The sequence below is a fragment of the Camelus dromedarius genome, chromosome 6 (genome assembly GCF_036321535.1).
Source record: "Camelus dromedarius isolate mCamDro1 chromosome 6, mCamDro1.pat, whole genome shotgun sequence".
Lineage (NCBI taxonomy): Eukaryota > Metazoa > Chordata > Mammalia > Artiodactyla > Camelidae > Camelus > Camelus dromedarius.
In genome coordinates this window covers 45263477-45284531 of record NC_087441.1, presented here as the reverse complement: position 1 = coordinate 45284531, position 21055 = coordinate 45263477, and the positions used below count along the sequence as shown (strand labels likewise).

Genomic DNA, 21055 nt, shown 5'->3' with positions numbered 1-21055 from the left:
AGACATCTTTTAAAAACCTTAAAAAAAAAGGAAAAAAATCAAAAAACCGTATTTGAAACCTGTGCATAATCAATAACAGGAGATCAAAACCAAGATAAATAAAAATGAAATGATGTGGATTTTTAAAAATAATAATAATAAAAAGATTTTAAAAGAAAAATTTAAAAGGGATTAAAACTGTAGACATATATAATTGTTTGAAAAGTAAAGATTAAAAAGGTAACAGAAAATAGAACTGATTAAAAAAAAAAGGGATGTGTTCTCTTGGAGACTGCACTTTTGATGATTTTATCGAGATGTCTTTCTGTCTTCGCCCTGTTTCACAAACTCAGCTTGTTTTTTCCGGAGGCCCTCTGTTGGTGCCCTCCTCTGTGCTGCTCCCAGTGCCTGTCAGCAAGCAGATCGCACCCCCTCCCAATACTGAGTCAGATGCTACAGTCTTCCATGGTGGGCGGGCAGGTCACTCCCCATCCCGATGCTGCAGTCAGATGCTGCACTTGGGTGAGGTAGGTGGGTAAATCGTGTCCCCTCCTAGCACTGGGTCAGGTGCTGAGCTCTTACCCGGTGGGTGGGCAGGCAGGTCACTCCCCCTCCCGATGCCACAGTCAGATTCTGCGCTTGGGTGAGGCAGGTAGGTGGATTGCGCCCCCTCCCAGCACTTTGGTCAGGTGCCGCACTCCTGCCAGGAAGGTGGGTGGCCACCCGCCCTCTCCTGGCGTCAATTGCTCCCTTGCTCTGTGCAGCTGCCCTCTCCACCTTGGGTCGGTGCTCCATAGGCATGCTTGGGGAAGACCGTGGAACAGTCCTGCCCCTACTCTGTACCAAAACTCAGCTCCTTGTTTGTCTTGGCGGCACAAATTCTCTGAGGTACCAGGGCAGAAAAATCCTATCTGCCTTGGGCTGTAAACAAATCTCAGTCCTGCCTAGGAGGTTGCGGAGCCCCCATGTGTGGATTCAGGTCTCAGCCCCGCCCCAGCCTAGGCACTGCGCACAGGAGGATATGGCGGTTGTGGCTGCGCCCTGCCTCTCTTCTCCCGAAAAGTGCCAGTAGTGGCACCACAGGTCTGAGGAGACAAAGACTACGGTGCCCTTCCCCCACAAGGGCACACCAGCAGTGTTTCTTTGTTTTTTTTTTTTTTTTTTTTGTAATTTATGGGGGACCCAGGCTGTTCTGCTCTGTATCTCCTCCCAGCCACGGCATGCAGCACCCTGCAGTCCCCCAGGGTTGCCTCAGTGCAGCTTCCCCAGACCTCCACCGGGCTCGGGCAGCCTGTCCCGGCCCCAGCTGCCAGTTCGCGTCTCGGGCTGGGTGTCATGGGGACCCTTTGTGCCCGTTTAACTTAGTTCTATTGGTCAAGGGGTGCTCCATACAGATCTCGGCCTCGGAGGCTCCCCTTCCATCCCATTGGCCTCTCCGTTGGAGAGGGGAGAGTCAGCGAACGAGTGCTATTCCTCCTTTGACGCTCCCTCCCCATGGGACCGGTCCTGCACTGTTTTGCTTTTCCTTCTTTCTTTTTTCCTTTTCTCCTACCAGATTTGTGGTGTCTTTGTGTTTTGAAGAGGGCAGTGTTCTGTCAGAGTCAGCAGATGCTATGGTTGGTTGGGTGGGTCCGTGGATGTGAGTTTTGGTGTATTTGTGGGAGAGGGTGAGCTACGAGCATCCTTCTACTCCACCATCTTGGCTCCTAGTCTAGAATTTCTATAACTGTAAAGTATAATAACCAAAATTAAGAACTCAGTAGATAAGTTTGAGAGCAGATAGAACACAGCTAGGGAGCAACATAGTGGACTAGAATATAGGTCAGAGGAAGCTATCCAAAATGAATCATGAAGAAGTGGAAAAAGGAAAATACAAAAGAAAGGATAAAAGAAATGGAGACAATGGAGTTTAACTTAGTTCACTTAGAGTACCAGAAAGAGGAAAGAGGGAGAGAGAGATGATGAAGCAGAGGTAGTATACACGTCATATGCACATACAGATGGACTGGATATTGTCTGACAGTTATGGGAAAAAGAAACACTGACAACATGCCAGGAGAAAAATTGCTCAAATTAAGACACGATATAAATAGGAGCATATCACCCTGGGCTGTGATGTGGATTTTGACATTTCTAGGCCTTTGATCTAGGGACTCTGGTGCTCGGCCGTGAAGGCTGAACGTGAACTATTTGGGACTGCTGCCATTTATCCCATCCTCTCCCTCCCTCTTGTTGCCCTGGGGTAAAGAACTGTTAGCTGAAAGTAGCTATACAACCGAAGTCAGATTTCACCCCAAATATCAAATCATTTTTCTATTTGTCAAACTTTAAAGGAGAAAAACACATTCAGTTTATGATTTTCTTTTTATATGTTCCTGAAAAATTATTACTTCTATAGATTAAGGAAAGTTAGGGAAAAACATAGAAATGTCCATGACAAAACTGATATTATGATCTCACACAGATGAATCATAAGTGATAAGATGCCCATTATAAAGATGATCTCTAAGAAAATGTTGTTTTTGCTTTTGAAAAGCAACACAAGTTCACTGAGGGGAACATCCAAAAAGTATAACAATGAAACAAAATTAATCTTTTATTCCACTATCTGAAGATAACCAGTGTTAACAGTATGGTCTGTATCTTTCCTAGACTTTTCCTACATATATATTCCAGGGTATACAATAAAGACTTGCCTTGGGAATGAGGATTTGGGCCAACTAGGAAGGAGTAAGATTTTTGAGTTGGTGTTTCAATTACTTTGGAGACAAATGAATATAAAAGGAGTAAGACTGCTCCCCAGGCTGTGTTGTTTTATTCACACATTCACTCACTAATTCATCTGATAAATATTAAGTACTTTCTGTGTGGCATGTACTGGGTTAGGAGCTGTTCATTATGTGGGCCTAGAGCTTTCCCCCACATGGGTGCTCATGTGTTATCACAAGCCATGTGGGACGGAGAGGGCCTGAGGCAGACACTATCTTTGTCATCTACATATGACTTTATGGAGGGCTAGGGTGCCAGGAGGGCAGGTATTTTGGTGGACCAGAGACAGCTGGAAGGACCAGAGGGAGTGGCTTAGCTAACCAGAGGCAGGCCAGACTGTTGAACTTTTTGATCTGTTCACCTTGTTTAGGCTGCCTGACTTTGTGAGCTGAGGAGAAGGTTATTGATAGTTAATAAAATAGCCACTCTTTATAAAGTGTTTATTGTGTGCCAAACAGCATAACATACATAAATCATTTCATTTACTTCTCACATGAACTCTGTAAATTAGTAACTAACATTTATTGACCACTTACTATATAACTGCCACTACTGTAAGATTTTACATGCAGTCAATACATTGAACCCTTGGGACAAACCTATGAGACAGGTTTTGTTATGATCCCCCTTTTATGGTTAAGGAAATGGAAGTTCAGGAACACTTGCTCAAGGTCACATGACTAGACATGACAGACCATAATTCCAAAGCCTTTACGGTATTTTTGCTCACAACTATGTAACTTATTTAATTAATGAAAAATAGTGTTTCTGATTAATAAGAAACCCTCATCTCTCGCCAAATTCAATCCTGAAAGTTTATTGAGTGTCACTTCTTAAATCAACATAGAAGCCAGGATAAGAAAACACACTCTTTAAATATCTATTTTCTTAATTTTATATTTTAAATTAATCTTAATCTTTTTGAAGCTGAACTCTCTTAGGAAAAGACTTCCTTCTTTAATACATTTCATTCTTCTTTCTCACATTTTTAAAGAAAAAAGAAATACTACTGTTTCTCCATGGCCTAAATTGTGATTTATTTGGCAACTATTAAGCTCTCTTTTATTTAATGACTATTTTTTTATTGAAGTAAAATAATACACAACATAAAATTTACCACTTTAATCATTTTTTAAGTGTACAGTTCAGTGGCATTAAGTATACTCATATGTTGTGCAACCATCACAATTATCCATCTCTAGAACTTTTCATCTCCCCAAACTGAAATTCTATACCCATTAAACAATAACTTCCCCCAATAACTATTATTCTTAAAAGAGATAAATAACTGTATTAAGCTTAATTTTCTTTACATGAATGAGCACATAATTGTCTTTGGGATATGAAGGAAAGGGATATTTGCCAGTATAATGGCAAATGCAGAGCCTACTGACAAAGGTGTATAATTTGTAAAAATAGCTGAGTGGGCAAAATTCTGATTTTCAGCTGCCCTAGGCACTTCAGTGTACTTCTGATAATGATTTTCCTTGGGCATGTAGTTATACTGATAGAAATCATATTCATGCATAAAGAGTGAGCTTAATTATACATAACTACATACCTAAGATGAGGTTTTACATTTTTTTTCATATACTTTCTGATTTACAAAAGATAAGACACTAAATTCTAACTGATCTCAAAAAAGTAGTGTGTCACCCTCAGAGCATGAGTGTCTTATTGTATGAGTTATCCTTTTTACAGGACAACACTGTATCTTACCTTCCCCCTCCTTCTTTCTGGAACTGTTTTCATTACATGGGGATTCCACCATCTTATCCGGTCCCTACTATGACTCTGAGCTCAGGCAAATGCACAAAGGCTGATTTAGGGTTTTGGATGTAGTCAGTGGTAGAAACGATCCTATTGAGAAGGACACTTCTTTACACCTTCACCTCATCAGTTGAGCTCCAGATAAGAATAAAAAACAGCCAAAATGGGATGAATGGTAACATATGTGCCAGGCACTGTGCTGAATGCTTTACATGTATTATTTTGTGTAATCCTCACAGTCCTGTGAGATCCAAATCAATTTCCATTTTACAGATGGGAAGACTCAGGAACAGAAAGATTAGGTAACTTGCCGGAGACACACTGTTAATAAGTTACAGACTGAGGACTCAAACACAAGCATTCTAGAGCCTTTGTTCCAATCTACTCTGTTAATACAGCCTCCTGGTCCACATCAGGCTCGACAGTGTCAAGGTTAGACCAAAATAAACCACACGCACATTCAAGTCCCTGTGTGGCTGAGGTGAGCAGGGAGGCTTAGCTAAGGTCAGGCACTGGGTCTGGAGGTAAAGGCCTTCCAGCCAGGGAAGGGAAATGGAAAAGGCAAGGTCATCTCCTCTGGCCCCATGTGTTATCTGGTTGGTGAAAGGAGAAAGGGCATCTCTAAGCAGGTTTCCAAAGGCATCAATGCTCTCTCTCTGGTGTGGTATCCCTCTGCCCTAGGCTCGTAGTTGCTGCATCCTTCTTAGAACTGCTGTCTTTTGAGAGAACCACCTCTCCAGAGCTTTTCACCCTGATTCACTCTTACTGCCCACACCTCTGTGAGTTTTCTGTGTAACTGATCTCAGCTGGTCATTAGGGTAGTGGTGGATTTAAATGGATGGACTCCAAGGTGAGAATGATTCTCCCTCTCCTCACAGTTCCCTAATTCCCCCAGGAATGTAGCCATATCTACATTTCTGAAAGCAGAAGCTTTAATGCAGATGATTCCCTAAGTGAGGGGAACATTTTTGAACAGGGAGTAGTATTGATAGATCCTGCCAGAAACTGAGGAGGCTCAGCCATCCGTGTCATGGGGATCTGCTGTGGCTTTCAGAGGGACCTCAGAGTAGCTCCTGGCCTTCCTAGTCTCCAGTCTCCTCCGCACCCTGACGGAGCCAGACACACTCTCCTCTCCACTGCTCACAGGTACAGTCATCCACGCACAACTTCAGACGAGGAGAGGTGACTCTCCTGGGAGTGTTCCTAACCCCTAAAAAGTGTGTTTGCATAGCATTGTCATAATTCTCATGAGTTAAATTCATGTTTCAGGAACAAGGGCTCTACATCTGTAGGCGGCACCTTTGTGAGCAATTTCTTGGGCCCTGAATGCTGCCTCCTCGTACCAAGAGGTAGAGTGCTGTGCAGTTATGCCTGAGGTCTCAGTCTGCTTCTGGTTATGAAGACCCTCTGATGTTTCCCGCAGCGGTTAGCAGTGTTTGCTGCATTGTACTTGGGTACCCCAAGTTAAACGAAAAACATTTTCTGATGCTTTTCTTACTGAAACATAGTCTTTATTTCAAAATAGTGACATAATATTCAGCATACCATTATAAGATAGCTCCATTTAACAGTAGTGACAGTTTGCATTTGAGTCATAGGAAGGCTTTGTTAGGACATGTTTAAAGTTATATCATATAAATAGAGACAGTGAAGATGAGATTTAGGACAGGGGCCTACAGGATACCAGCTGAAGTGGCTAGAATACTCTTTCCATTCCTGCCAAGTTCTTCTCTCTTACCTTCTTTGTACATCACTATTACAATACAGTGTACACTGCCCCCGGCCCACTCTGAAAACACTGCCCCATTTGGTCAAGTTACTCCCAAACTACCACCTAGATCACACCATGACAACAAGAAGAGATGTTTTCCACCAGAACTGGCTTATTTTAATTTCCAACTCTTTATTTTACATTCATTATAGCCACTTGGAGCCAGTGACTATTTGGAACTGTCAAAGAATTTTGATACAGTATTTTTACGAAACATTCCACAGTTTACCCTGGCGAAGAGGACTCAAGCCCGGAGATTCATAACTCTCATTGATAACTTCTATGATTTCAAGGTAAGGATGTAGTACATTTTCTCAAAACTAAACATTTTGGACTGTGAAGTGAGGTTGCCTGGGCTGGAATCCTGGTCTGCTACTCACTTCACTTTTCTGTGCCTGTTTCCTCATCTGCAAATTGAAGATAATAGTAGTATTTGCTTCAGAGAATTGTTGTGAGGACAAAATAGACTAATCCGTGTAAACCACTTACGACAACACTTGGCACAAGCTGGATGCTGTGTAAGGACTACTGGTGGTAGCAGTAATAGCAGTAGTAGAATAGTAAAAGTCCCGTCATAAGGCACTGCCATGTTAGCGATTCCATCATTCAGTTAGACGTATCGTGTGCTGTCTGTGAGGATGTGCAACACAGTGCCTTACCTAGACTGAGCGTTCAGTAAATACTTGTTGCATGAATAAATTATTAGACTCATAAAATAATGAGCAAGATGAATGAATGACCAAAGGGCCAGCCCTCCTAGTATTGCAGTTTTTCTCCCTCTGACCCAGAAACTCCAGTAACTATCATTGTCCCTTTTAAAAAAAAAAATTTCATGTATTTTAGCATGAATTGCAGAGCCATTTTCCCTTCATCAGTAGCCTAGTGGTTAAGGAGTGGGCCCTGGTACCAGGCTGTTGACCTTGAAGACCAGCCTAACCTCTTGAACTTGAATTGCCTTCTGTAGAAAAAGTGAGTAATAATAGCAGTTATCTCATAACATGTTGTGAGGATTAAATAAGTGTGTAAAGTACTTAGAACATCTTGTGGCATACAGTAAGCTTTCAGTGAAGATGAGCCACTATTAATAGTATATACAGTAAAGTATAAACACCTTCAAACTAGAGTTAATTTAAATATTATTTTACTGTTAGATACCATTTTTCTTCCCTGTTCCTTGCACAGAAATAGATAGAGCAGTGATTCTAAAATTGAAGGGACTTTGAGGGGAGGAGAAAGCACCAGAATGTGCTGGGAGGGAGAGGTGAGATTTTTAACGTTTCCTTTATTCATTCATTCCACAACCTTTATCATGCGAAGCACAGTGCTGATTCAGTGACAAAGAAAGCCAGACACGGTGCCTGCCTTCATGGATCTGGCAGTCTAGTGTTGAAGAAACACAAATCAAATGTGTACAGACTGAGAGTAAAGTCAGCACTGGGGGATGTTCTCTTGGAAAGAGAGGGGAGTTGGTGCTGTGAGAGTCCAGGGGGAGTGGATCTTTGTGCAGGTGATGGAGGTGGATGTAGGAAGTGCTGCTGAGGACCAGCTGCACCAGAATCATCTTAGCTACTTAAGATCTGGATTCCAGAGCTCACTCCACCCCCACCAGCAAATGAGGACCAGGGATGTGGCCTGGAGCTTGCTGGTTCACCAGCTCCTCAAGTGCTTCTCATAAACACTGAGATGTGATGGCCCAACTCCCATCAGGGTGAAAAGGGGTCAGCAGAGTGGGAAGTTTGCAGCAAAGGCTTTGTGATGGGCCTGAGCACAAAGGGCAGCCAGCAGACTCTGCCACCTGCTTTCAGGGGGCCAACAGGGGTGTGAGCAGAGCATTGGGAGAGGCAGGAAGCTGAGAACACTAGAGCTCGAAGTTCAAGTCCTATCACTTGTCTCCTGGGTCACTCATCCAGAGACTCTGCTTTGAAATCATCACATGGGGTCCAGAATAAATCTCCTGGAGGTAACACTCTGTTTTTAGAGGGTAATGCTTCAAGAAGAAAGTGGTAGAGGGGCACTGGGAGGTGGTTCTTAGAGTGGAGGATTGATTAACTATTTTCTTTAATCTTCCAGCTAGAAATACCTTAAAGAAAGCTTATGTTCCCCATCCCTCAGTCCCACCCCTCCCCCAACTTCTACATACCCCTACTTCTTAATTAGAAGGAAAAAAGATTTATCTAGCAATATGATTCAATACTAGAACCATTCTCCTAACATTTGCTTTAACTAAATCACACATATTCTTTTTTAAACGTAGTTTAAATTAACTTATTTCAGAAATTGGGAGCATTAAACAGACATCATTCTAGAATGTATTCATGGAAATGTGTGAAACAAGGGCATTCCCATCTAAGTAATGAAAAAAGTGTCATTTGTGATTAAAAGAATTTATAAGAGCAGGTAGAAAGCCACTTGGATCTGGAAAGAATAGTCCCAAACATCAATACATTATTTTATAGTATTGGCATATTTACTTGAATAATGATTTTAAAAGGATAGTTGTGAATCCTGAAAACAAATTCAAGACTCCTTAAAATATCAAGAAGAGTATTTTTTGTATCTAAACTAGTGGGCATAAAATTTATAAAGATACAAAAACTGTTTCTGATATATGATCACATATGCACACTCACTCAAACACTTATGTAACCAAGAAGTATTAATGTAAAGCTTAGACTTTTTGAAGACTAGCTGGAAGCATGCTGATATAAATGTATGTTCTGGAAACTCAGGGTGTAATTGGAGTTGCGATGCACTGAACTTAGCAGTCACCTATGCAGCAAAGTGGTAACAGTGCATCTGGTGAGTAACTTTGATGCACACTGAGATGGGCTCCAGTCAGTCAGGTAAAAAATGTCAACCTCCGATGTAATGGAAAAACCACTGGACTTAGAACTGGAAGCTTTGAGCTGGCCTCATGAGCTGAGACCTCTCCAGGCCCAAAGGCCAATAAAACCTTTTGTTCCCTACTTCACAGGATGATACAAGCTGTGAGGAAATATTTGGAAAGTACTTTGCAGTTTAAAAATATCACTTTAAAGAGACTCAAACTATTAGAAAAAATATGGACATGATCAAAAGGTTTTTTTAAAAAAATACTTTGTTTAAAAAATACATTTGGAAACATCTGTGATCCCAGGCTATCTGAATATGGGTTATGTGGCCTATTTATATTTCAGAGATACTCCAGAAGTAGAAAAGAGAGTTTCCCAAAAATTGAAATCCACTTTAAAGAAATGCTGTATTCACTTATTACACAAGATTTTTATTATTAGTGACGAAGAAGCAGTGTAGATGTGTCCTGCCAGTTTTGAAACTCTGACAGCCACATTTTGCTTAGCATTTTTGTGTGTGTGGACTTTTAAACATGGAGATTAATGAGATTTTAGAATAACTTTAGGATAGTTTAGGGTAACTTTAGAATAATTAGCTTAAATCTCTAATTAGAAAAACAGATTAATGAAATAGGAAAAATATGTCATAAATTGAAGCTTTAAATATTTTTTCCCAAAATAAAGATAGAACTTGGATAAAATATGTAAAAATAGAAATAAAGTTATTACTGTTACTTAGATTGAAAGAGAGGAGTTCAAGGAATTGTTCTTTTGTAAATACCCATTCTGTGAGTTCATAAAAGAGTATTTTCACCGAGTATCAATTTTGCTGCATGTATTTAGAATCATTAAAAAAATGTATCACTTTAAAGAGACTCAAACTTTTAGAACACATACAGACATTTTAAAAGCAAAAATCCAAGCTCCCTGTTATGACAAACAGGTTTTTATTTTGTGAGAAATTTGTTGTTACCTTCAACTTGTGAAAGGGAAGGAGTAACACCGTTAACTCATTTTCCTCCCTTTCAGGTGCGCGTAATTTGCTCTGCATTGACTCCTATATCAAGCTTATTTTTGCATCAACATCATGACAGTGAGTTGGAGCAAAGCAGAATACTGATGGATGATTTGGGGCTGAGCCAGGTAGGTGATATTAACATAATCTCCTTTTTTATTATAAAACAGCTTAATTGTTTTTGGTTTGATACATGGCTACAGTTTGAAGGACTATAGTATATATTTAACCACTGATTTGCTGCTTTCTTCTAAAGCCAGTGTAGCAGTCCTATTCTCAGTATCACTAAATGTGGAGAATTACTGCCTTAGAGGGGAAGAAATCTTCATGATCATTTTTGCATGTGATAAAGACAAAGTCCAGGGAGGTGGACTAATGGGCCCACGGTCACCGTGCTGACTGAAAGCAGGTCAGAGCTGGATGCCAGGGTGCCTGTGTCTAGTTCCGGGCTCCTCCTGCTACACTATGAGACCTCTGGGTCTCCTGCTTCCCTTCTGCTGGATTTGTAGTGTGCACCACACAGTGTCCGAGCACGTGGACTGTCTCTCCCAGGACCATGAAGTGCCTGGCCAGGCCCTTGGCTTAAAAAGAAATCCACAATTCACCTCCTAACCCCTATTCTGTAAGCATTTATGGAGCACCTGTGGGTGCCAGGCTCTGGGGACACCCTGTAGGGGATCAGCCAATGCTGGTCCAGCTCTGAAGCATAAGGGCCCGGTGATTCACCCCAGGCCACAAAGTGACTTTTTTTCCTTCTTCTGGATGAATGTTACCAGATTATAGTTCTCAACTGTAGACAATTGAAATATTAGTCATAATTATATAAACACCCCCAGAATGAGGGGAGCCTCATTCTTTCAACCCCAGAGAGGTGAAAGGCCATTTGGAATGAGGAAACAGTTTCTTACTGACCTGACGTAAATTATGCATTCTCGGGAGTTTGGGGAAATGAAGCCAATAATTCTTTTAGAAGTGAGCTATCAAAATATGATTATTTAAATCTACATGTAGAAATAAATAGCTGCTTATAATCCCATTTCTCTAAGAGCAATAATTATATCCAAATAATATCTTTGACAATTTAGAAGAATACCCTTGAGGGACTACATCATCTCAGTTTCTAAAGTCGTTTAAATCATCAACTCTTAAATTGTTCTTCCTAGGATCAGGGTTCAGATAAAGGGCAAAGTAAGCCTAGCATTTGGGACTAATAACATATGAGGAAATCAGCGCACGTGACCATGGGGTCATGCAGTTTTACAGTGGATCAGTAACTTGGACTTTGGAGTCCAGAACCTCTCTCTGAAAGAGTATAACAGCAAACCCCTAAGGAAAGAGACAAAAATTCAACACCCACCTACTGGCCACAAGCCCATGTTGGAATCACCAGTGCCAGGCTGTTTACTGGCCTCATAGAGAGCTCCCCGACTTGACCCTTGTTAGGAGGATCAAGTGTCCCAGCAGCTCAAGACCACAAGCAGCTCTGGCCTTCCCAAAGTAAGCTCCCAGACACAATCTCCAGGCTCGCAGTCAGTCACCCAGTTTGGAAAAGGCTCTTCAGAGGTTCGTCCTCAGGCCTCCCCTCGGGAACGTGGCCCTGTCTGTGAAGCTTCAGGGAGGGTCAGCCTCTTCCTCACTTGCCAGAACTGCTGGGTTTTGGCATTACTTGTTTCTGGCATGCACTTTTTGAGAAAGAATTCCTTTTCTCTCTGGAATGTCCTTCCTTTAGATTTGTAGAGAACTTCATCTGAGCAAAAATGTTCTTATTTGGATTTTAGGGTGTTGTTTCAGCTTTAATTATTCTTCGAATGTTTTCCCTATTGTTTTCTCCTTGGTAATTTGTTCTGTTTATTGATTATTGGTTTAGATTAGTTGATTCTCTAGTCTAATTTAAGAGATTGTATGTGAAAAAAATTTATAGAATACTTTATAATCTAAACAAGTAACCCCCCCAAATTTTTTTAAGCCTATGTTTAGTGTTTTAAATTTTAGGTCAGTGGTTTTAATTGGTGCTGGATTGTTGTTTTGTTTTGTTTTTTGGTATCCAGGACTCAGCGGAAGGACTCTCAATGTTTACTGGAGAAGAGGAAATCTTTGCATTTCAGCGCACAGTTTCCCGGCTCACAGAAATGCAGACTGAACAGTACTGGAATGAAGGGGACAGAAGCAAGAAGTAACCGACACTGTTGCATGAATAAAACTCTGGGCAAATGATTACTGCAGGGAGAACTTTTTATTACGGGACTTGAATCATTTTTCTCATCATTAATTATGCACTTTGTCCTCTGGACCATTTTTATCTAAAATTGCTGTTGAAGATGTAGTAGATTAGTAAGTTAAAGTCATTCTTAGGTCTATGTTTTGCCTATTTATTTGGCCTTATTTCTGCACCACAAAATTAAAATCAGCACCCTGAAGGTGAATGTAGGACCAGATATTTTGGCTTCTTATTAAGCCACCTGAATGAACCTTGAATACACACACACTCGGTAAATGCAGGATGCCTGGACATCTCTGAGCTTTGGCTACATGGTAGCCCTATGATAGAAACATCTTTTATGAGACAGGAGAAAAAAAACCCAAATTTCACTTCAAAACAAAGAAAGCCTTCTGGTCTTACTTTAAACTAAAGTCAGTAACATTTTAGAATGTGGACTTCTCCGTGTGATTGTAGGGGGCTATAAATCATACTGAATCTCCTAGGCCTTCAGACTTCCTTAGACAGGGAGTATGTTTTTTACCCTGAGTTCAAGCTTGGCAGGCAGGACCTGATCTCCAGTGGACACAGAGTTGCCTGAAAAAAATCAAGGATTATGGCACCATAGAATAAGGAGCAAGGGTGTCAAATTCCAACTGACAGGCAGATCCCCCAACTCTGACAGCCAGAAGGACAGACACCAGGAATGGGGACCAGTGAGAGAGTGTCAGGAGGGGCAGAGTCCTGGACACACGAGGCTACAAAGTGGATTCCTGCTCCCCTGAGGCTACAGGACCATGGGGACCTCGGCTCCTCCCCGCTGCTCATATGCATTTTCCTCTGGTCGCAGGATGCTGCTCCTACCCCTGCCTCTGCTGCTGTGGTGCAATGGGCCTAATAGTAAAAAGGAAAGACCGCTTGACGAACCTACTTAAATAAAATCTGATTTGTCCTCCTTTGAGGTCATTCCTTGACTCATTCAAGTATAATCTAACTTTACTAACTATTGTCACAGAAGAACCTTAGATGAGTCTGTTACAAGGGTCTAAATCCCTCTTCAGGAAAAAGAAAAGAAAAAACTGAAATCCACGACGTCTCATGAAAATCAAATATTTTGTGGGCACAGGCACAGGTGAGTCAGTTCAAATAAATGATTACAGTTGTCAACCTAAGTAGGCTCTTTGAGCCTATTTAATTTATAAGTCAATCATCTATCCATATTAGTCCATTTTGGACATTAACTGAAATCAATCAGATGGGTGGATAGGGTACCCAAATGTGGAGAAACACTTAAGTCAAGGCTTCTGAAACTTAGATGTGATTTTGAAATATTTTTATTGAAGTGAAACAGGGAACTCAAAAAGAGGTTAGGTTACAAGGGAGAAAGGATGGGAAATAACCATTGTATGCCAGATTTATTGCTGGACATTTGTAAATCTCAGATAAAAAAAAATAATTCTAGAGAGTTAATAGAATCATAGATAAGAAAACCAAGGCCTGGAAAAGTAGTTTGGCCTGAGATCACAGCTAGCAACTACACAACTCATGTAGTATGTCTTATATCATGCCACCTCTATAAAAACAAGAACAATTTTAATAGTGGTTCTTTTTGTTTAACTCAGTGAAGATGAATTTACAGCAGAACCATTGCTTTGAACTCAATAAATATAAAATGTTTAATTTTATTTTTTCATTCTTAGCTTTTTGTTTTCACATTTCTTTGGCAATTATGCTATTCCTTAATAAAGAGGAAATGTGAATGGATAGACAGACAGGTGGACAGCCTGATGGATAGAAACAGGAGCTGTCCCTGAGTGTGTAGGTCTATGTGACATAATCCCCTCATAACAAGTTGTTGTAAAAGTTCATTTGAGATCAGGTATTTGAAACAAGAATTTCATTTTTCCTTAGAAATAGTGATGTGATGTTAGTTAGGGCCCTGGCTCAACGCATAGAAGCTTATGGAATCCTCAGTGTAGCTGCCCTGTAATTTTGATATTAAAGAACTTAGAATCCTTTAAAAATCCAGTTTCTGTAGGATAAAACTGTAGTTCAGGTTCTACCTGAGTACCTAGATCATGTCCCCACATCTGTCCTGCTCTCTAGGTGCCCCCCTTCCTGGGCCTGGCGGGATAGGGACAGCAGAAGGGACTTGCAGAGCTGAGAGTGGGGTTTATGCAGGGTAGAGGGATGGTGAGGGGAGGGGGTGGTCGATGTTTTGGTCTAGGGACCAGGGAGGCAGAGGAGGGATTATCAGGAGGTAGCTGGAAATGGTACATCTTTGTCTCCATCTCTTCACCAAAGTCTGCTTCATGAAGCAGCCTGCAAGAAAAAGAAACAAAAGTCTTAAAAGCTGTGACCAGGAAACAATACGGTAGTTCTACTAAAAAGAAAATTATGCCAAAGTGAGACATGAAAATGAGCCCTAGGTTGGACAGCAACATTTCAATTCATGTGTTTTTTCTTCTGAGTCCTGCCCGGATTACATGCTCAGCATTTGAGTCTTTCTCCCTAGGACTGCAGAAAATCTCTCAGAGCAAATGCTCTCTCTCCCTTCTTTCCCTTTCCTTTTCTCTCTCTCTCTTTCTCTTTCTCTCTCTCTCTTTCTCTTTCTCTCTCTAATGCTTTAAATTTATACTTGAAGATGGAGATTTGAGCTGAGTAATGCTGTGGAACACTCCCACTCACCCAAGAAGTGACCAGGGGTCAGATTGAGGGTCTTTATAGTTGGGAGAATGCCAAGGGCGCCCTCTGAAATGAACACTAATTCCCAAGTTTAGAAGAAATCACATGGAGAAAAAGGAAAACTTTTCTAAAAAAAAGAAAAATCTGATCACTGCATTAGTCTTGTATTTCTTTAGACAATGGATGGGCTTCTTTGCCAGCATCAGTAATAATGACATGATAGACTTAAAGAATTTTTAACCTATTTCTGATATTTACAAGGTCCAAAGACTATATTGCTGTTCTAATCAAATTTATGCATTTTCAGTGTGATTTCAAATTTTAGTCATAAGGCAATACTTTAATCTCCCTGGATATATTTCCTGTACCTACAAGTGTGCAAATAACATAATTTTAAAATTACTTGGAATTTTTTTAAAAATGAAAATTTTGCTTATAAGGCAGGTAAGTGGATATACTCATATCCATTTATTTATTTAACATTAACTTAAGAAACACATCGGGCTTACTGTGTGCTGGGAATGGTTCCAAGTGCTTTATAAATAAACTATTTTGATCCTTGTAACAATCCTATGAGACAGGTTCTATTGTACTATTTACAGACAAGGGAGCTGAGGCATACAACAACAGACTGAATTGCTAAGATGTACACTGGACTCAGTACAATGATCAAAATACTAATTAAATAAACCTCCATGTAACTGTTTCTGTACTGAAAATAGCCTTCCTCCTCCAAGTAACCTGAACCTTCACTTGCAGCTCCTTCATCTGGGATAAAATCACCCAGACGGGCTGTGGTCCTGGGGCCCTGACGTTTGCGTTCTTGACCAGTTGTGGGAATCTGGCAGTAAGTCTGTAAGTGATCTGGTACATGACCTTCATAGGATCTACTAACCTCATAAGACATCACTTGCTGATAGAAAAGGATTTTCTCTGGAGATGAGTTTATAACTTTTTCTTAAGACAGATTTGTTTTTTTCCCATTGGCATAGCAGTTTGTTTTCCTGGAACAGAAAATTTTAAATAATACAATCTGTCCTCCTGTTGAGAGTCTGCTAATTCTAACAGTTTTGCACTAGAAACTTCACGTGTGTCAACTCAGCTGGTCAGTCAGCCCGGTCAGACGTGTCTGCTGACCTGTTTGTCACCCATGCTGATGTGAAACTCTAGGAGGGCATCTGTGCGTCTTCTGTGCTCAGTCAGGAAGTCTTCCAGACGTTGTCCTGAAGTTTCCTCTCGGGGCTGTGCTTGTCGGGGCCCAGTGGTGGGGAGTTGATGTCTCTGATGCTCTCACTCTTCTCATCTGTGTACAGTGGGAAGGGCTTGGTTATCATTCTGCCAGTTTTTGCTTTATGACCTTGAACTAGTGCTCTGAGCCTTTGCTTTCTCATTTATAGATGAGAATGATAACACTCACTTCATAAAGTTATTCTGATAGTTGGTGAAAAGCACTTTGCAAGTGGTAAAGGATTAAATGAATATTAGTTATTATTGATAGTCACGATTATGATTATAAAGCAACAATAAATGCCTACTCCACTTTGCATCATGGCCCCTTGAGGAATGCAACACAGGAGACGATATATCCTAACCCAGTGTGGTTTCTAGCAGAAGGGAAAAGATGCACATTACATGGCTAGACACCACAGGCACAGAATTCTGGCTTAATGAGATGCTGTGCAGATTGTTAAATTCAAATCCATTCTTTCAGGATTAATAGAGAAAATGGATTGTTGTTTTTTGAACATCAAAGATTTCCCAGAAAGAGGGCACCATCTTGTGGTCAATGGGATGAACTGACAGAAGTCCAAGAATCACACGGATGAACAGTGGTTCTCAAAGTTGCAGTTCCCAGGCCAAGGTCCCAGTCCTGGAGGGTCCAATGTAATTGGTAAGACATGGGGCCCCAGGCTGGTACTTGTTAATGCTCCCCCATGGGATTCTAGCGTGCAGCCAGGTTGATAACCACCAATCAGGAGCTTTTTTTTGCCTGTTACCATACAAGCAGTAAGCACACAGAGATGGGCCTGTGTGGATCTCCTGACTACAGGGCACTTCCCAGGGAGCAAAGGCTTCTCCCGCACCACTAACAACAACAGAATAGCTAACCCAGTTGTGCCTCCTAGTTTGCAAAGCATGTGCTCGTTTCAACCACAGCAATTATCTGAGGGAGATGTGATTATCCCTACTTCCTATGAGGAAACGGAGGCCCGAAGTAACACAACCAGGTAACACGTCTTCTAGACCCAGATCCTATGCTCCAGGGCCTTGTCTGCCATAGTAGTAATAATAGCAGCCCCCATTTATTGAGCCATTAGGACCTTGAAGCCTGAGATAGGAAAGGCGTGGGTTTGAGGGCATGTACCAGGGAGTGGTTGGCAAAGCCTTGAAGTATCAATAGGCACAATAATTATGTAAAAGGAGGTATTATCATCACCAGTCTTTGTGTTTAATGAGAAAACTGAGTGTCAAAGAAATGGACTGACTGGAAGTCAATGGGAGTCTGTCACTGGGGGAGTGGCTAAGGGACGTGTGGACTCTGCCTGCTGGGGACTTGCCTGCAGCAGTCAGGAGCAGTGAACTGTACCTGCAGCGTTGTGAACAAAGCTCAGATACCACGGTGAGGGAAGATTAGATTCAGTACTATTAATATAAATATGGAAACCCACTCATAAAATAACATTAAATGTTTTTCTGGGATGCACAAAATCTAAATATATTTATGGAAGACAGATCAGAGGAAAACAGCATACACTAGAGTGGACGCTTATGCGAGGAAGGAAATGAGATTGACTGTGGTGAATGAGAAGAAAAATTAAAAGGCTGCCTTCCCTGGACAGATGATGCTAATGTGTAATAAACCGATGAGTATGATCAACACAATTTGATGCACCAGAGGTTCCTAAAAAGAGAAGAGTGGAAAATATTTTTGGCAGAGTCACCAGACTTTCTCCAGCACACTGTTAATCCACAGAGATGCAAAGACAACAGACATTTTGGGGATTGGCAATGAAGGTTTGTAGAAAGTCTCTGCAGGGTTGGAACCTAGGGTGCTAGTGTGAGACTGGTGAGGCATGAAAAGCTGGGCCATCAGAATACAGCAGAAGAGCTGGGGCAGGGACGCAAGGGACAAGGGGACTGACCCCACCACACAGTCAGAGCAGGGGAGTTAGGGACCTGAAGAAGGTAAGGAACTTGATAGCAGTTAGCAAATGTCTCAGGACCACTTTCCACTCTTAACATTATCACAGGCTCGAAGGAGATTTTATATTTATGTGGGAGGTATGTTGTGTGTGTGTGTATTTAACCCCATATTAGAAATTAAAATTGAGACATTGTTAAATATTTATTCATTTAAGAATAATAAGCTCATGACATATTATGTAACTATCATTATGAAAAATACATATATTTTCCAAAGAAAGACAATTTAGTAAGACGAGTAGCACTTTTTAATTTTTTGCAATCTCTGGCTTAAGAGAATATAGCTATATTCTCAGATCTGCTTATGCACTCAATCTGTTGTGAAGTCACACAGATAGCTTCTGGAAAAGTCAGTTGTATACTTAATGAGAGAATGAGAGTGAAAGAGGTAAGTAATGTGTCAGTAGCAATGTGAAGAATGGTATTGGCTTCACAGACTCACTGAAGGAGTCTCTAGACCGCACCTTGACAAAGCTGAGTTTATTGCTAGTGAGATAAAGGGTTGCACTGAGCCCACAGGAGCCCAGGGGTAAAGCCGCATAGGAACTGGAACGTGGGCTCAGAGCATGGGGAAGGGGCGGGACTCAGCTCGGGGTAGAGAGGGGACTCTTAATTCAGGAGAAGATGGCGGCCAGTCTGCCTGCTGAAATCCCTCTCTTTCTCTCTGCCAGCCCTGACTCGAATCATGGGCTGCAGAGCCCTCGCTTTAGTCCTCAGTATCTTCTGCTGCCCTGAAGCTCAGAGCACTTTGCTTCCCCGGCCCCACTCTTACAGCTGCTTCCTGGTTCTCCTGCTTCTTTCCTCCTCCTCCTCTGGATGCTTCTGGCTCTTTTGCTTTTCTCATCCCCTAAGTTCTTTCTTGGACCTATTAAAAATGGTAATTATAAAAACACCCAATATTATACAAAGCGCTTTCACACATATCTTCTTCATATTCTTGATTTCCACAGTTACAAATACCACCTGATGCCGATAACCCCGCAGCATGTATTCCCATCCCTGACTCCCCCAGTCTCCTGTTGTGCAATCCCAACTGCCTGTTGGATCTCTCCTCTTGAATGTTCTTCAGGCTCAGTGTGTCTAAAATGGCACTGATCTCAACCCAGTCTTCCAAGCCTGCAATATCGTCTTGAAATGATACTGTCCCAGCCACTCATGTAGCTACAAGACTCTATGAATTGACAAGGGCCAGTGATGTTGGGAACAGAAGAGAATGGACAGACATTAGAATCATGATGATGCATGATTGAGAAACAGTTCGAATAAGTGTTAGTGCAGGACAAGACCTGGTGGGGATTGGTTATTGGAATTAGCAGCAAATCCAACAATTGGAAGACAGGAGCAGTTTAAGCAAACATGATCTCAGCACTGTAGGCCTGAGTGTTTCTATAGTAACTGGATCAGGTCTGGAGTCTCCCCAGTCCTCATTATCCATCTTGGGCTGAAGACAGACTCTGGAATCTTACAGAACGAGGCTGGCCTTCAGGAGTGTGTAGATAGTTGATAGTTCTCATTCCTTTTGTTCATTCTTTATTTTATTGAACAAACATTGTTTAAGAGCATCTTATGTTGAGGCAGTCTACTAGATGTCATATGTGGTATAATAATGTAAATGCTTGAAGTAGTGATTTTTTTTTTCCTGGCCTACCCTTGCTCCATTCTCTCTCTCTTTTCTTTCTTTTCTTTCTTTCTTCCTTCCTTCCTTTCTTTCTTCTTTTATTTTCCTTCCTTCTTTCTTTCTTTTTTCTTTCTTTCTTTCCTTCTTTCTTTATTTCTTTCCTTCTTCCGTTCACATTTTTTAATTGAGTAATAGTCATTTTACAATGTTGTGTCAAATTCCAGTATAGAGCACAATTTTTCAGTTATACATGAACATAACATATATTCATTGTCACATTTTTTTCGTTGTGAGCTACCACAAGATATTGTATATATTTCCCTGTGCTATACAGTATAATCTTGTTTATCTATACTGCATTTTAAAATCCCGGTCTGTCCCTTCCCACCCCCCACCCCCTTGGCAACCACAAGTTTGTATTCTATGTCTATGAGTCTGTTTCTGTTTTGTATTTATGTTTGTTTGGTTTTTGTTTTTGTTTTTGTTTTTGTTTTTTTAGATTCCACATATGAGCGATCTCATATGGTATTTTTCTTTCTCTTTCTAGCTTGCTTCACTTAGAATGACATTCTCCAGGAGCATCCATGTTGCCGCAAATGGTGTTATGTTGTTGGTTTTTATGGCTGAATAGTATTCCATTGTATAAATATACCACTTCTTCTTTATCCAGTCATCTGTTGATGGGCATTTAGGCTGTTTCCATGTCTTGGCTATTGTAAATAGTGCTGCTATGAACATTGGGGTGCAGGTGTCATTTTGAAGTAGGGTTCCTTCTGGATATATGCCCAGGAGCGGGATTCCTGGTCATATGGTAAGTCTATTCCTAGTCTTTTGAGGAATCTCCATACTGTTTTCCACAGTGGCTGCACCAAACTGTATTCCCACCAGCAGTGTAGGAGGGTTCCTGTTTCTCCACAGCCTCTCCAGCATTTGTCATTTGTAGACTTTTGAATGATGGCCATTCTGTAGTTTTGATTTGCATTTCTCTGATAATTAGTGATATTGAGCACTTTTTTCATATGCTTATTGATCATTTGTATTTCTTACTTGGAGAATTGCTTGTTTAGGTCTTCTGCCCATTTTTGGATTGGGTTGTTTGATTTTTTCTTATTAAGTCATACGAGCTGCTTATGTATACTGGAGATCAATCCTTTGTCGGTTTCATTTGCAAAAATTTTCTCCCATTCCATAGGTTGTTATTTTGTTTTGTTTACGG

General features: G+C 41.1%; 1 protein-coding gene across 6 annotated transcripts in view; it reads left to right on the top strand.

Annotated features, from left to right (window-relative positions):
• AFG1L (AFG1 like ATPase) overlaps positions 1 to 13293 on the top strand; it is a 196013-nt gene extending 182720 nt beyond the window's left edge. For all 6 annotated transcript variants that reach the window (XM_031456112.2, XM_010989608.3, XM_064486804.1 and 3 more), the window contains 3 exons: positions 6442 to 6582; positions 10150 to 10263; positions 12184 to 13293. In XM_031456112.2, the coding sequence (XP_031311972.1) occupies positions 6442 to 6582; positions 10150 to 10263; positions 12184 to 12312 (384 nt within the window). In that variant the 3' untranslated portion in view covers positions 12313 to 13293. The remainder of the gene's footprint in view (positions 1 to 6441; positions 6583 to 10149; positions 10264 to 12183) is intronic.
• Positions 13294 to 21055: the final 7762 nt, after the last annotated feature.